At 34.8% G+C, this 18,232-nt stretch overlaps 1 protein-coding gene across 42 annotated transcripts in view; it reads left to right on the top strand.

Moving 5' to 3' along the window:
• LOC101731739 (cell wall protein DAN4) overlaps window positions 1-12,644 on the top strand; it is a 45,141-nt gene extending 32,497 nt beyond the window's left edge. For 7 of the 42 annotated variants that reach the window (XM_031906195.1, XM_031906185.1, XM_031906193.1 and 4 more), the window contains 5 exons: window positions 820-891; window positions 1,432-1,494; window positions 4,312-4,371; window positions 4,583-4,657; window positions 8,402-9,439. In XM_031906195.1, the coding sequence (XP_031762055.1) occupies window positions 820-891; window positions 1,432-1,494; window positions 4,312-4,371; window positions 4,583-4,657; window positions 8,402-8,496 (365 nt within the window). In that variant the 3' untranslated portion in view covers window positions 8,497-9,439. Of the gene's footprint in view, window positions 1-819; window positions 892-1,431; window positions 1,495-4,311; window positions 4,372-4,582; window positions 4,658-8,401; window positions 9,444-10,052 lie in introns of those variants that run through there. The other 35 variants (XM_031906174.1, XM_031906173.1, XM_031906188.1 and 32 more) reach the window with 18 other exon arrangements.
• Window positions 12,645-18,232: the final 5,588 nt, after the last annotated feature.

The following is an 18,232-nucleotide window of genomic DNA, read 5'->3' as shown; positions in this document are numbered from 1 at the left end:
GTATATGTGTGTTTTTAGATATAGTTATTTATTGGAGTGTCAATGAAAAGATTTATAGCTTGATTTACCACTTTTGCCAATCCATTCTCCCCCGCTTTGTAATTAAACATGTGATTAAATGTAACTGGCTTCTAGCTGCCGGCCCTCATTTTTTAACCTTGTTCTGAATTTGACTGCATTTGTATTAGGTAAACTACGGACTCAGAACAGGTGTGCATACACTAAGGGGCTGATTTACTTACCCACGAACGGGTCGAATGGAGTCCGATTGCGTTTTTTTCGTAATGATCGGTACTTTGCGATTTTTTCGTATGTTTTGCGATTTTTTCGGATTCTTTACGAATTTTTCGGATCCAATACGATTTTTGCGTAAAAACGCGAGTTTTCCTATCCATTACGAAAGTTGCGTAAAAAGTTGCGCATTTTGCGTAGCGTTAAAACTTAAGCGAAAAATGCGCAACTTTTCGCGTAAGTTTTAACGCTACGCAAAATGCGCAACTTTTTACGCAACTTTCGTAATGGATACGAAAAACTCGCGTTTTTACGCAAAAATCGTATTGGTAACGAAAAATTCGTACAGAATCCGAAAAAATCGCAAAACATACGAAAAAGTCGCAAAATGTTCGTTTTCAAGTCGGAACTTTTCCAATTCGGGTCGGATTCGTGGGTTAGTAAATCAGCCCCTAATAATTGGTTTTAACTAATTTAGCACTAGTTGGCACAGGTGATATATATTCATTAATGGTTTTATATGTAGAATAAAAGTTATATTTTAATCCAAACAGAGAACGCACAAAATCTATTTCTTGGTTTGTTTAGCACTTTTATATTCAGCAGAGACTACATCAGGCTTGAGAGCAAGTCCCCTGGTGCAAGAAACATCTACAACAGGTACCGTTTCTTCATTAAAATTAGTGATGAGCAAATCTGTCCCATTTTGCTCCACCTAAAAATTCTTGAAACGGAAAAAATGTTGTATTTAATTGTATTTAAGTCTAAGGGCTTCTTTTTGTGGCAACTTCTTCCGTAACGTGTGACTTTTTTTTTTCTTTTCTTACGGCGTTACTTTTTTTAATCTGTCCCATTTTGCTCCATCAAAAAATTCATGAAACTGCAAAAATTCCAGAAATGTATTGAAGTCAATGGGCTTTTTTTTTTTTTCTTCCATAACGTTGGACTTTATTCACGGCGTGACTTTTTTTTCCAGTCACTGGAGTGCTTTTTTGCAGTGAAACCATGTGAAAAATTTTGCTCGTCACTAAAAAAATTCAAACTTTTCATGAAATTGCCGACCAAAGTCACACGTGCTCTCTGAAATTAATGAAATAAGTGTGTTTCAACATAGGTTTGTCATTTTAAAAAAAAATGCTGGAAAGAAACAATAAGAGAAAATTTGAATGTAATAATGTTGGGGGTTTATTTTTTTAACAGAAACCATAACTGTGCCGATAACAATCCCAACATTGGGGACTACACAGGAAATGTCAACAACAGGTAATTGTCTCTATAATAAATACATCAGGCCTGATTCACTAAAATTTATCGCACGCTTTTTTGCGTTAAATAAGTCGCGATAATTATCGCGCGATTCACCATAGTATTATCGCGTGCGATAAGTCGCCATTTTCGCAGGCGGTATTTTTCGCACTAGTATTAGCGCATGCATTAATTTCCGCGCTGAAAAGAATACGATCGCATGATTCACTATAACTTAGGCGCGCTAAATATCGCATTCGGCTATGTGAAAATTAACCCCTACTACAGGCAGGTGAAAAATTATAGAAAAGTACAGTAAATGAGTTTTTGGCAATAAAATATGGACTTACAGTGTTATTTATTCAAGTCTGTGTCTTTTTACTCAATTTTACTTAAGTCTTGGCATGTATTTTTTGCAAATATTCTGCCAACAATTTTGCCTTTAGCCCATTTTGCTGAATAGTAAAACTTGCGTTAATTAGTACGTAGCGTATTTTCTGGCGAGTGGGATAACTGCCAATCCAATGTTTTGTTGCCAGAATAATTGCAATATTATATTTGTCCCCATTTAATAAAGTGCCCATAAAATATTTGCCATTTATTCTGTGTCTAAAATCTCCCACTCAATTTAAGCCACTTTAGCAAACGGACTATTTGGCTAAATATTGTTAAATGCCCCCCCCCCCCCATTTTATTATCTCTAGCACTTCTTTTTTTTTTCTTACTTATATTTTTATTGTTTTTTGGGGTTTTTTTTGCAAATAAACATTTATACAGCAACTCTCTAGCACTCTGTGCTCTCCCAGGGCCAGTTTCACCAGTTTTATGCTGCCGATGGTCTCGTGCGTAATGTCGCGACAATTAGCGAATGCGATAAATAGCGTGAATCGAAAAATACCGCGCACGTTATTTATTGCGTCAAAAATATTGCATGAATTACCCGCGTAAAATAGCGCAAGTGTACTGATAGTGAATCGTGTGAAAAGTCGCGAAAATTAAGACGCGATAAAATTTTTAACGTTAAAACGCACTTTAGTGAATCATCATATAATTATTATGAAAATTGTTGACTAGTGGTAAGCGAATCTGTCCCATTTTGCTTAGCGCAAAATTCCGGAAATGACGAGAGAGGTGAGAAAAAAATTGCCGCAACATATATGTTTGTGGATTATTCGCCATTTTGCAAATTTTCCTGTGCCTATTTTTGACACGCTCGTGCCTATTTTTGAAGCTCCCATGAATTTTTCTTATGCGCAATTAATTTTTCCAGTAGATTTTTGCTGAAGTTTCGCAAGACAATTTGCCCATGGCGAATTGCGGAAATTTGTGGCGAATCCATGCCTGGTAAAAAAGTTCGCTCATCACTAATCTTCAGTGAATTCTACTTTGGCTATTAACTCTCCTTTATCCCTTCAAGAACTCTTTTGATTACATTTTTAATGAAATTTGTTCTCCTGCTCCTACCTGGCAAAATGAAACGAGATACATAGGGCCAGTTAGAATAAGATAAAATCATCAAGAATATTTTTTTAGCAACTAATCATTTATATTCCTGAGCCAAAACTTTCCTAGGGGACAATCCAAAATAAAGAAATGAAGGCAAAACCTTTACCCCCTTAGATTGCAAACTGAGATGCATGAATTCCAAAGAAGAAAGGAGTTCCTTAAGCCACATATAGCGATGAGCGAATCTTTGAAAAGATTCACAAAATGGGGAAAATGTTTTGCGCCCCCCAAAAAATTGCAGTGCGTGCCATTTTTTTTGACACATGCAATAATTTCTTTTGACACAGGTGACAAAATTAGATGAGGAAAAATTGGTTGTGCGGCAAAAAAAAAATTATTGTGGGCGTTTCGCGAAAAAAATCCACCATCACAAGCCACGGTTCATTCCATGAAAGATTTCTGTTGTTGGCAATGCGGGATTATATTACTGTAGGAACAGTGCACATATACTGGAGAAAAATATTTTTGCATTAGAAATTTTTTTTAAAAAAAAGCAATTATTGATGAGTTGTGAAACAACAGGAAAATTCGCGAAATGGCAAAAAATCCAGGAGCCATGTTTATCGCACTTTGGGGTTGATTCACTAAAGGTCGATAAGCGTTATCACATGTTTTTTTGCATTTAAATTGACGCGATAAATAACGACCGATTCGTCAAAGTAATTTTGCATGCGTTAAATCGCGCGCTACTGCAATGAGTTAATTTTAACACGTGCATTAATTCGCACATAGAAATAATACTAACTGCGCTTAAACGCGGTAGGCGGTACTTAAAGAAAATTATGGTTGGTGAGCTTTTGGCAACACAATATGGACTTTGCAGTTGGGATTTTTCACAATATGGACTTTGCAGCCTCCAGTTTGCAGGAAAATGGGCATTTTCAGAAAAGTAGTTTTACGAACGTAATGGTTACGTGCGTTAAATTGTGCGTTAAATCATGCGCTAATATAGCAAGTGGCAAAATATATCGCGCACAGCGGGAATTAACACACGCACAAGAAAAACATTTATCACGACTTAAATAACGCAAACAGCATCGCGTCTAAATGAACGCAATTATCCTATAGTGAACTGTGCGTTAAGTTGCAAAAAATAAGAAGTGATAAAATTTTTAGCGCATGCTATAAATAGCGCTCATTTTAACTCACTTTAGTGAATCAACCACCTATTTCTTTGCCGCATGCGTCTTTTTTTGATGCAACCACGCCTATTTTGCAGTGACTGTGGAAATTTCTCTAAACTATTTTCGGAAATTTCAGAAATTCGCTGCGAATCCATGCCTGGCAAAAAAATTCACTCACCACTAAAAGCAATTTCTTATTCTGCAGAGGCTGCATCAATCTTGACAAGCCGACGGGTGGAAACTACGCGAGAAACATCTATAACAGGTATAATATTTTTCATTAGAAATCAAACTTGTTATGAAATTGCAGAACAATACCACAGCGGGCTTTGAGAATAAACAAATATGTGGATCTGTTATTGGAGAATTCAAGCTAATTCCTCGTTTAGTTATTATGAACCTTTGAAATGTTATAAATGACTTTGATATCTCAGAGAACGTGAGAATTTTATGAAATAAAACTTTCTTAAAATCAGCAGGCACTAGAGCATTTTCAACCCCAGATTTAACACTACCAGTGCTGGAGACTACACAACAAACATCTAGAATAGGTATGTTTTTGTTATTGTTTTAATTAAACAATTAAGTGCTTGAACAGCCATAATATTTTCTAAATGTATGAATTTATACACTTAGGGGCTGATTTACTTACCCACGAACGGGTCGAATGGAGTCCGATTGCGTTTTTTTCGTAATGATCGGTACTTTGCGATTTTTTCGTATGTTTTGCGATTTTTTCGGATTCTTTACGAATTTTTCGGATCCAATACGATTTTTGCGTAAAAACGCGAGTTTTCCTATCCATTACGAAAGTTGCGTAAAAAGTTGCGCATTTTGCGTAGCGTTAAAACTTACGCGAAAAATGCGCAACTTTTCGCGTAAGTTTTAACGCTACGCAAAATGCGCAACTTTTTACGCAACTTTCGTAATGGATACGAAAAACTCGCGTTTTTACGCAAAAATCGTATTGGTAACGAAAAATTCGTACAGAATCCGAAAAAATCGCAAAACATACGAAAAAGTCGCAAAATGTTCGTTTTCAAGTCGGAACTTTTCCAATTCGGGTCGGATTCGTGGGTTAGTAAATCAGCCCCTTAGGGGCACATTTACTAATCCACGAACGTCCGAAAGCGTCCGAATGCGGTTTTTCGTGATGATCGGTATTTTTGCGACTTTTTCGTCGCCATCGCAATTTTTTCATATTTTGCGCGACTTTTTCATCAGCGTTACGACTTTATCGTATATTTTCTGCGACTTTTTTGTCGCCGTCGCGAAAAATTCAGATTGTTTTTTCTGGCGTTTACAATTGCTCAATACGAAAAAATCGAGACGGCGAAGGAAAAATCACACAAAATACGATAAAGTCATGACGGCGACAAAAAAGTTGCGCAAAATACGAAAAACCAGCGACGAAAAAAATGGTAAAATTTCCGTTTCCATTCCGATTTTTTCCCATTTGGGATTCAAATTCGAGGATTAGTAAATGTTCCCCTTAGGGGCACATTTAGTAAAATTCATTTTTTCTAGCCTTAAAAGTTGTATAAACTCGACCTGATATAAATTCGAATTAAACTTGATCATTGCTGTATTTAAAAAATCTCACAATAATGCTTGAATCTTTCGAATAAAAAAAATTTGAGTTTACATTTGAAAATTTTTCAAGTGGAAAGTATTGTTAAATCTCAAAAAATTTCAGTTTAAATGGACATTCATTTCCATGAACCCCCTTTATTTTTCCCAAACAGGAATTGCTCCAGCAGCCATTTTAGGAGCGTTGGTGCTCTTGGAAAGCAATAAAGTGTTTCAGTTTCACTTTAAAGTGGGTGAAACTGGAAACAATGAGGGGATTAAGTTCCCTTTGAACTGGGTGAAACTGAAAACAATGGGGGGTTAACTTGTCCTTGAAGGACAGGCTGTCACTGACTATTCTATACCCCTATTCTAAGCCTCCAAAAGACTCAATGGTACTCGACAGATCAAACCTGTCAAATTTTCATTTTACCAAAAAAGTTAACTAAACGTTAATAAATCACGAATTATCGGAGTTATTTTTGAAAAACAAATGTTTCTGGGAATAATAACGAAAAAATCGAGTTCTGGTGAAAACCCACTTCTGACTTTATCTCATAATTGTTTAATAAATGTGCCCTTTAGAGGTCAATTCATCAAAATTCAAATGTTTTTATTCCAAAAAACTGCCTGTTTTCAAATTATTTCAGTTTTAATAACACTTTCAGCTTGAAAAATTCAGAATTTTTTGTACAAACAATATAAGCATTATTGTGATGTTTTATAAATACAGCAATTATCAAGTTTAATTTGAATTTATGCCATGTCGAGTTTATATGACTTTCAAGGCCAGAAAAAACTAATTTTAATAAATATATTAGTGTATCACTATAACAATTATTGAAATCATAACTCCTTAAATTATTTCAATTATTATATAATTGATAAAAAGTCATAACTCCTATTCCTTTAGAAAAAAAGAAAAGAACAAATCAGAAAAAAATAATAAAATAATGAAAAAATAATAAAAAAACTTGAAATCAAAAAATGTTTAAACTAAGATATTTACATATAAATAGTTTCCTGATGATTAATGTAGACAAAATAGGCAAATTTGGTCAATTTTAGGTTTTATAATTTTATATACAGTTACACTGCTATATATTTTCTGAAGTACAGTACAAGAAAAGCCAACCTCCATGAAAGTAAATCTGCCTGATTTTTTTTTTTTTTTGCCATGGGCCATGGTCTTATCATGCCCTATTATGTTCTATTCATGCCCTGTTACACCTCAACCCATTGCCCCACCCCTGCCTGGGATATAAATACATGTAATTTCCATAAAATCCTGGTTGTTATATTTTTATTATGATGGATGAACTAAGTTGTGATTTTGTGAAACACAATGAATTCTGTTACACAGAACATACAAAACATGGACTGAATTTAGGATTTGGCCGAATCTTTCATAAAGTATTTGGCCGAATGACAAACCAAATCTGAATCCTAATTAGCACATGGTAATTAGGTTTTGTAAGGGTTAACTGGGTAAAAAAAGGGTAACATTTTTAACTTCTGTGATTTTTAGGATTCGGATTCAGTTTGGCCAGGAGCGTGGATTCAAATCCTGCCGAAAAAGGACGAATCTTGGCCAAATCCTGGATTCGGTGCATCCCTAACGGAATTTACTTTTCTCATTTTCTCTTTCAGTAAATATTGTTTCAAGTCCCTAAATCACGTTTTATTTTGAAATGTATTTATTAAAGCTTCAGTTATGGACAGAGAATGTCTCTTACTAAAGTAAACTGACTGATATATTCCATTTGAACCCCATCCTGCTAATTGATTGATATTAATGCCAAACCTGTTGTTCTAGGGATGTCATTCATCTGATATCAAGCACTTTAACTCATGAAATGTATTACCTCTATGTATTGCCTCCCTGTAACATTAAGGGGCAGATTTATCAAAGTACGGGTTCGAATCCCGAAATGGGAAAATTCAGATTAAATACGATAATTCCTGATGATCAGAAATGTCACAAAAATGCTTACAAAAAAATCATAATAGTCAGGATAATATCGTGATGGTGTTCCGAAAGTCACAACATTTTTGTATCCGAAGATCATAAACGACGGGAAAACCTTTCTGACTTTGATCCTTCAGTGCATGATTTTGGAAGTCTCCCATAGGGCTCAATGGCACTCTGCAGCTCCAACCCGGCCCAAGGGAAGTCTCCCATAGGGCTCAATGGCACTCTGCAGCTCCAACCCGGCCCAAGGAAAGTCTCCCATAGGGTTCAATGGCACTCTGCAGCTCCAACCTGGCCCAAGGAAAGCCTCCCATAGGGCTCAATGGCACTCTGCAGCTCCAACCCGGCCCAAGGAAAGTCTCCCATAGGGCTCAATGGCACTCTGCAGCTCCAACCTGGCCCAAGGAAAGCCTCCCATAGGGCTCAATGGCACTCTGCAGCTCCAACCTGGCCCAAGGAAAGTCTCCCATAGGGCTCAATGGCCCTGCAGCTCCAACCTGGCCCAAGGAAAGTCTCCATACAGAAGCTTAAATGAATCTGAAACTTTCGTACTCATTGCGACAATACGATTTTTTTGCACAAATTGTCACAAAGTACGAAAAAGTAACAATCGTACTTTGTTGAATGTGCCCCTCAGTGATAGAAAGACAGATCTTTGGATTGAGAGATAGAGGAACCAGTACATAAAATGACATTAGATTGAGGCTCCTGTAGATAATAGAATAAAAATCATCTTTTATTATTTGTAAAACAGATTTTGCAGAAATGTCAACTGAAACTCCAGCACAGAGACCTGCACAAAAAGCTTATTCCACATTTACTCCTCCTTGTAAGTATAATTTAATATAGATTACTATTTTCAGACTGAGCCTCTTGAAAACATACAGATACTCCATAATAGCTGAAAATTCCCAATTAATAATGAGCGAATCTGTCCTGGTTCACTGAAAAATTGGCAAAAATTTGGCATCAAAGCCAAGATGGGTTTTTTGTTTGACTTTCCATACCACACAACTTTTTTTTTACTACAGTCATTGAAGTCTATGGGCATTTTTTTTGCAGCAAAACTTAATAAATGGGCCTACTGCTTGTTTGCAAATTAAGTTAGTTACATTTATTTTTATTTACAAAATAAACAAGTTGTTTGTAAATGTGTAAATGATTTAATCTATGAAGTGGCTGCAGTGAGTCTTCACCTAAATTCAACAAGGGAACTCATCGTAAAATTCATCATCATCCAAGAAACAATGAATATCTCGTCATGTTTAGGTAATGAGTAACTGTGCATTCATACAAATTCCCTTTATTGTCTTTTTCCCATAATGCAAGAGCACTAGCAGCTCATTGGTTGGTTGTTCTTCTGTAAAAATGAGTGACTGCTGTTTTGTCTGTTTTTTTTAATTAGATATTCAGCTAAACTAAAAATAATATTTTAAATAGCAAATAAAATACAAAAACTTGAAGTGAAATGTTAAGGGGCTTAATGTTACAATGAAAGCAAAGATGTATAGAATAAATAAACTGAACTAAACAAATAAAATAAAACAACAACAAGAATGTAGAGATCACCAGAAGCTTCGGAAGAGTCGGATTATTAATACATTTGATTGCGGTCGACCTTTTAAAAAGTTACATTTGAAAAAATGAATGGAATAATGTGATTTTCATGGAGACAGAGGTTTTTTGGGGGGTAAAAAACACAATCGAGTTTTCGTGATTTGAGCTTTTCTTAAAAATTCGGCATTTGCGATAAAAAATCAATTGAGTCTATTAAAAGAGTTTTTAAAAAGTTGTTTAAAACACAAATTCTAAAAAGAATAAATCGGCTTCCCCGTCTACAGTGTTGCATGTTTGATTCACTTATATGTGCCAATACATACCTTGACAAAACCTAAATAATACGTAAGCTCATCACCTCAGCGCTTAGGTATTCCGTAGAACTTTCTTGATATGATACTATAAACCAAACAGTGTATAAAACTTTATTTGTACATCCAAAAAGTTTCCTATAACCAATGATCTGTTGAGCTACTGTATAGGACAACAGGCAGACTGTTACATATGTTGTGAACGTAACGTAATGTCAATGAGGCAACTGTGTTCTCTGCACTTGTGCAATAGAGGAAAACAAATGGTAGAGATGTGCAGACCATCGGGTTTGCCATCTGAAGAAGGCCAGAAGAACCTCTCAATTTCTCGGTTGAATATATATCGCACAATGTTCCTTCGCTTCATGTTTTGGTACCAGTCTATATGTGTTTTTATAATTCACTCATTCAATGTGCTTTGTAAAGATATGGTCTTTGCTTTATCTGTTTGACATTCAGTATGTGCCCCCTGTTAGCCTTGGGGATTGTCCTAGCAAAGGACGTGGAGCTGAGCTCCTCTTCAATTTTTTTCAACAGACTGAGGAAGGACCTTGTCGTGGTTCTGTTGCTCACAACTTGTGAATACACTGCAACCAGGGAGATACTTTGATAGTCCTGGAATAATCGGTTATAACAGATATAAATCACACAACTCTAAAATAGGAGCAGTCACTCCTAGAACCTTGTGAGGATAAACAAAACCTCAATGTAATGAAGACGCACACCAGCAAATGCCTTTAATACATTTATTGCAGAAAGATGTAGCACAAGCTTCAGGTATTGCACCTGAAGAAGGGGATATTCCCCAAGAGCTTGTGCCACATCTTTCTGCAATAAATGTATTGAAGGAATTTGCAGGTATGCTTCTTCATTACATGGAGGTCTATGGATTGGAAGCAGCTGAGGAATTGAATGCACCCTATGGAAGTATGTGCCGAAGCATCAATTTTGGGGATAACCAAAAAACATAATTAAAAAGATAAGGAAGCAAGGTTTTAAAAAGTTTGTGAGATTAGTAATTACAAAGCTGTATGGATGAGAATCAGTAAATACTATGGGGGATCTCAGAGCAGACCTAACATAAATGTTATCGCAGTGGAATTATCAATGTATTGTTTTTATCTCTAAGTCAATTGATATCTGTACATTTTGATTCTGTAACCAAGAGGTAAGGTTAGCTGGCATTTTCCATAGCAACTATGTTCTCACCAACACTGGGCATGACATCTTTAACAATGGCCTCCAGAAACCATTGGGAAAGGCTTTATGGGGAGGGATAAGGCCTGAATAACTGCTTTTGCTCAGAAGTTATTAGTTATTTAAACTTGAATGAGTTAAACAACCCTTTAGGATAAGGCAGCCTATGGGACAAAATCCAGGCTGACCAATCTTTTGGAAACAAAATTCTATTGCGGGCTTTAAGATCGCTGCGTTGTTTCAAGAGAAAGGTAACATAAGCATACATTGCTTTGCATGATCTATTTATATGGTTGCAGTGTAATTCACAAGTTGTGCTAACGCTTCCTACAATCCAGATGCAAAAATTAAAAATATGTCAACCGGGGATGAAATCTACCCTGGGTTTTTGCTGAGCTGTACCCTGTTTCCTACAGAACCTTTCAGCTCTCCAATCCTTTACTGTACTTTGTTCTCACTGGTGATGGGACTGGGTAGGTATAATTGGTGATACCCGAGATATCACCCTATCAGCATTGTAGGATAATTCAGTCAATAAAAACATACACCTGCTTAACAACAGCCCATTAACAGAGCAATGTGTTCCTTATGAACTGTACCTGTATTGCAATTCATTGAGCAGCCCCCAACTACACTTTCATTATTGTTGAAGGAGGAGAGTGAAGTTCCTTTATCGGATATAATGTTAGGGTCTGTTAGAATTCAAGCATTGGTCTTTGAGCTAGTTAGCCAGGGCATTTCTCTGTTCAGCCACTAGAGGCTTTAGAGCTCAGTGCTACTAATTTTCCATGTAAGCTGTTGTTACCTCCTCTGACTTCACAGTCTCCACCTCCATTTGTGCTATGACACTAAGTTATGTTTCATGCATGTTCCCAGAGTTTTGCAGCATCACCTCTAAAGTCTATGAACTTTGAATCACATCCTATCTTTTCATCTTCACTATACAATGGAAAAGGAACACTTTTCTGTTTTCCTTCTGAAGGGATATCACTTTTGTACAGTTACAGGAACTGACCAGCAGGTGTCACTATTGTTACAAACCCCTGCAGGCCCTTCCCCCAATCCACCAGTCTCCCTCCCCCCCCCCGTGCTTCAGGTAAGTTTGATTTAGGCACGCTTGGGGAGGGGGTCAGACGGGTGGAGGAGCCCTGCTGAGTGGGGAGTTGTGTGAAGGTAGCGGGGGCCATTGAGGGGGTGCAGGGGCCCCTGAGGCAGAAGCCCTGGTGGGCCCTGCACCCCCCACTCTGACCCTGATTCAAGTTGCTTTTTTTCTCAATTCGAGAAAAAAGGTTAATGCAAATATACAGAAGAATGTTCTTCAGAATTGCAAATAGTCGTGATCGATCATAGAAAAAACACGTGAACTGCCCAGAAAAAAACTCGGGAAATTAAAGCTGGGGAGTTTCTCTAGCAGTCAATGGGAATGGTCTCAAATATGTTTATTTACTTATTTATTTCCCAGTATATTAAAATGGTTGAAAATTTTCAATTGTAAAAATGCAATTAAACCGATAAAAATAAAACTCAATTTTATTCATATGTTTTGAATACTGATATAAATGATTGATTTGATTACAAGTAAAACATTTACAACAATGAAATTTGCCTAGTGACATTGTAGATAAAGTTTGAAAACTTTGTTTAATTTAAACCCATTCCCTTAAACGTTATTTACTAACTAAAGCAAAGAGCAAAAAAATCAATGTAAGGACAGATTTACTAAACTCTTAATTTTAGTACCTGTACATTTACTAAACTTCAGCTTACACTCTTCACTGTCAAGCAAGTATATAATAAATTGCCAAATATTTCAGTACAGATCAAGGTGTTTTGGAAAATTTACTAAGCAATTATGATTGTTTCTTACTTCAAGATAAATTCGAGATTTACAACTGGGTTTTCACCAGAACTCGATTTTTTAATTATTATTTCCAGAAAATGTTGTGTTTTTATTTAAAAATGACTTGAATTTTTATTTAAAAAAAACATTCAACAGGTTTGATCTGTCAAGTACCATGGAGGCTTAGAATAGTAGAGGAATAGAATAGTCAGTGACAGCCTGTCCTTCAAGAACAAATTAATCCCATCATTGTTTTCAGTTTCACCCACTTTCAAGTGAAATTTAAACACATTATTGTTTTCCAAGAATGAGCACCAATGCTCCTAAAATGGCTGCTGGAGCACTTCCTGTTTGGGAAAAATAATTCATTCATGTAAATTCATGTAAACGAACATCCGTATAAACTCAAATTTTTTCGAGTTTATAAAAAAAGATTATACGACTTTCAAGGCCAGAAAAAAAATTTATTTTAGCAAATGAGCCCCTTGGTATGAGCAGCATTATGAGCAGTCAATCAGATTATTTTCAGTGGAGAGTTAGAGCTCAGTGTCCAAATATCATACTATATTTAGGGCACATTTACTAAAATTCGTTTTTTTCTGGCCTTGAAAGTCGTATAAAGTTGAAAAAAGGGCAGGTTGTCACTGACTATTCTATTCTCCTACTATTCTAAGCCTCCATAGGACTCAATGGTACACAACAGATTAAGCCTATCAATTTTTTGTTTTGACCAAAAAAGTTAACTAAACATTAATAAATCATAAATTATGGGAGTTATTTTTGAAAAACACTAATTCTTGGGTGAACAATAATAAAAAAAATTGAGTTCTGGCAAAAAACATTCATAAATCTTAAAATTATCTAGAAGTAAGAAAAAATTCATCTTTATCTCAAAATTGCTTAGTAATTATGCCCCTTATTGTAATGACCCACCTTGGGTAGTCTTGTTTGACATCTGAGTTTGGTTTATTCATTATTTCTGGGTATTTTTATATGTAGCTATTATGTACAGGTATGTTGTTATATTGTTATACAGAATGATTAGGACCTGGGGACTTCCAAATAAGGGATCTTTCCATAATTTGGATCCCCCATACTTTTAAGTCAATTTAAACATGCAATAAACCCAATAGGGCTGTTCTGCCCCCAATAGGGGTAATTATATCTTAGTTGGGATCAAGTACAGGTTCTGTTTTATTATTACAGAGAAAAGGGAATCATTTAACCATTAAATAAACCCAATAGGGCTGTTCTGCCCCCAATAAGGGGTAATTATATCTTAGTTGGGATCAAGTACAGGTACTGTTTTATTATTACAGAGAAAAGGGAATCATTTAACCATGAAATAAACCCAATAGGGCCCGTTCTGCCCCAATAAGGGGTAATTATATCTTAGTTGGGATCAAGTACAGGTACTGTTTTATTATTACAGAGAAAAGGGAATCATTTAGCCATTAAATAAACCCAATAGGGCTGTTCTGCCCCCAATAAGGGGTAATTATATCTTAGTTGGGATCAAGTACAGGTACTGTTTTATTATTACAGAGAAAAGGGAATCATTTAACCACAAAATAAACCCAATATGATTGTTTTGAATACAATAAAGATTAATTATATTATATTATATTATATATATATAAGTTAGAAACAAGTACAAGGTACTGTTTAATTTTTTTTTACTTATGGTTAAAATGGAAAATAAAGAATTGCCCTTATTGTGAAAATAAACAGAAAAAAATTAAAAAAAAATCTTTATATCTCTAAATTATGTCTAACGTGAATATGTCTTCCTAAATAATTTTGAATATATGATTATTCTTCTTATTTTTATTATGTAGATATATTAAACGGACAATGTATAATAATTTTTGTGATTTTTTACTGTGTTAATATACTTTATACAAAACCCTTTTACATGAACTCTGTCAATGAATTTATAAAAAACTCATTTTGAGATAAAGAGGGTAGTGTCCCTTTAAGTAATGAAGTTTTTAATGAGGGGTGGGGTGATCTTGTGTATAAAGATATGCTTTGGAAACCATGAGGTTAGAACTGCCTGTGACTAAGTACCGTTGGGGTACAAAATGTGTAAGGCGGCATATGTTTTTAATATGGATTTTCAAATAAATGTGATTATTCTTTTGCATTTTCTTTTTTGATTTTTTGTCGTTTTTTTTGTCAACACTTTTATATGGGATTCCTTGGAGTTCTAGGGGCAGATTTAACAAAATGTGAGTTTAGAGCTTAATACATAAAAACTCGCCCATGTTCTATTCATTCTATAGGATTTTTATAAGCGTATTTATCAATGGGTGAAAGTTAGAACTCACCGTTTGATAAATACACTTCAAATAAACTGATAGGAATGAAAAGAATGTTGGGTGAGTTTTTATGTATTAAGCTCTAAACTCACATTTTGATAAATCTGCCCCTAGAACTCACCAAGGAATTCCATATAAAAGTGTTCCCATTATTCATTATCCACAATATAGTGAACCATGTCATATGAAGTTAAAAAAAGAAAAACATAGGTATAAAGCTATATACACATATATTTTGCAGGTAGTAAATGCTCCTTGAATATTCCAGGTTGACACGCCTCTCTCCATGACTATACTGGGCGCTAAATATAAAAGAAAAATATAAATACATATACTGCACAAGGACATGGGCCATTATATAAAAATAATACTAAGGTTATTACCTGAGCCGGATGTTACAGCTGTTGATGTATTAATTTCCTTGAGAGTAGAGCGAGCTGAACATAAAAGAAAAAAAACATAATGTATGGGTGATATTTATCAGTGTTGTTGTTTTGTTTTTTAAATTTTCTGCAATATATATTTTTGTGCTAAAATTCATGCATTTGAATAATTGTTAAAAAATTAAAAAACTGTGGATATCTAAAAGCTTGCAACATCATATAAAAGTCAATGGGAGCTTGCACAATTATAACTATTTAGATAATTGAGTTTTTACATTTTTTTCAGAGATTTACAACCCATTAAAAATAACACAAAAATTAAAAATTTGAGATATTCAAGTTTTTTTTACTGTTTTATTCGATAATGTTTTTTGCATTCAGATTTTTTAAAAAAAAATAAGGTAACATTTGTATTTTTTACATTCGGAGGTTATTGGTAGAAAAAAAATACAAAAATTACACAAATAAAAATTTTAATCAATTATAATAGTTGCTCCAGTGAAAAAGACTTGTTTTAACTTTTTTATTCTTTTACATAATATTGAATTCATGTTTTGGAATTATTCTAGTTTCATTGTATGTATAAATGCAAAATTTATACATACAAATGCTATCTGGGTCACTGACCCCAACAAATAAAAATGTATTCTTGGTGAGTGGATATTTTCTGGCACATGTATGTATAAAAAAAAACCTTGATCATTTAAAAAAAAATGTGAAAACAACTGGAATTCAGCAAAATTACATTCTACAATTAATTTTCAATAGTTTCAACTACTGTAGTTCTCAAAAACTCAAATTAAAAAATACAACCCCCACAGGCTTATATATGAACTAGCCAGAATGTTTTTTGTTTTTTTTGCACTTAATAAATCTTGTAAATTTGAGTGTCAGAAATTCAAATTTGTGATTTTTGCAGCAAAAACTAGAATCACAGTAAAAAGTAGAATTTGAATGTTGATGTAAATTTGCCCCTTAGTCATTTTTAACCTGTGTTGGTAATTTTACATACCAGAATGTTATAATAGAACAAGATTTACTGTGTGATAAAACAACTAAAAATCTGAATGTGACAATTCCCCAGCTAAAACTTGCCAAGACCATGTAGAAGCCAATGGCAGATGTTCCTTCCCTGAAGGATCCTTCTTTTGCTTTGAAACTTTTGGTTTTGGAATTTTGATACTTTTTTGTGTGACAATTCAAAAAAGTATAGGTTTCAGTGTCACAATTTGAAAAAGCCAAAGTTTTGCAACTTTTCTGTGACTTTTTCTCACACAGATTTTGTCAGTTCAGATTTTTTTCAGCTTATTGGCATTTTTAAAGATAAAAAAAAATTAATTTTTAAAAAAAAATTCAAATGAACTAATTTCCATGAATGTCTGACATTTATCTAAAACACTGAACTGAACAACCACGTGTGGGGAAAAAGCCATGGAAAAGTCATAAAAACTGTGACTTTTTGTATTGTTTGACAAAAGCCAGTGTCAAAAATCTCTAAAGATTTGAAGTAAAGAAAGATCTTCCAGTTGTAAGGGGGGGGGGGGGGGGAGGCTTATGCCATTGACTTCTACAGTACATGATCTCAAAAAGTTTTAGATGGAGTATTTTTGGATTCAGAATTGTTGCAGTTTTGTCACATTAGTAAATGTGAATCTGTCCCATTTTGCTTTGTCAAAAAAATTGCGAAACAGCAGTAAAATTCGCTAAACAGCAAGAAATCTGCAAAGTACTGTATGTTTGATGTACTACTTTTTTGCATGTTTTTTTGCCATGACCGCGCCTATTTTGCTGTGACAGCTCCCATATTGATGTGACTGTGCCCAATTTGACATAACTGTGACTTTTTTGACTAATTTTGCTGGGGCGAATTTTCAGGGAAGTTTCACAAAACAAGTCACCAATAACAAAATGTGGAAATTTGCTGCAAATCTATACCTGGCAAAAAAATTGGCTCATCACTAGTTGCAACTTTTTTTTGTCTACTTTTAGTGCTAAAAAACCCAAATAGAAAACAAACCCGACCTTAAGTAAATGGCCTCTTTATGTTTGGCAGAAATAAGTGTGAGCAGGACTTACATAGCAACAAAAATTGATTGTAGGCAGACCTTACACCCCCTAATAGACTACATCAAGTATATGATGTATAGGTGTAAGACTAGGGGGCACATTTACTAATCCATGAACGCTCCGAATGCGTCCGAATGCGTCCGAATGCGTCCGAATGCGTTTTGTTCGTAATGTGTGGGTTTTTTGCAACAATTTCATACCTTTCGCAATTTTTTTGTCGCCGTCGCGACTTTTTCGTACTTTACGCGACTTTTTCAGAACTATTTCACGAAAAATTCGTATTTTTCTCAAAACATACGAACATTACGGAATTCATTAACGATTTGGTTACGCTTTTTTTGGGACTTTAATTTTGGCAGGTACAGTCGTATGTAAGGCTTCAAAAGGCCACAATGTTTGTGTTGAACACGAAAATAGTCAAAACAAGTGAATAGCCATTGTCAGCCTGTCCTTTTACTATGTGCCTTTCAAGGGGAAATTAAATCAAATAGTGATTTTCAATAACACATGCCTTTCAAGGGGAAATTAAACCAACAGCACTTATACCGCATTTTCCTATTTGTGTCTGTAAGTTACCCTCCCATATAGATTGTAAGCTCTACGGGGCAGGGACCTCCTTCCTCTTGTGTCCTCGACTCTTAACTTAATGCAGCTGTATTTATCTTGTATTTATTGTTGTACTTTGTATTTATCTATTTTTATCTTATTAACCCCCTGTTTGTATTAATGTATTCTCCTGTACAGTGCTGCGTACATAAGTAGCGTTTTATAAATAAAGATATACATACATACATACAAATAGGGATTTTCAATAATACATGCCTTTCAAGGGGAAATTAAAGCAAATAGGGATTTTCAATAATACATGCCTTTCAAGGGGAAATTAAAGCAAATAGGGATTTTCAATAA

This window comes from Xenopus tropicalis, chromosome 7 (genome assembly GCF_000004195.4).
Source record: "Xenopus tropicalis strain Nigerian chromosome 7, UCB_Xtro_10.0, whole genome shotgun sequence".
NCBI lineage: Eukaryota > Metazoa > Chordata > Amphibia > Anura > Pipidae > Xenopus > Xenopus tropicalis.
This window is presented reverse-complemented; position numbering and strand designations above follow the sequence as displayed.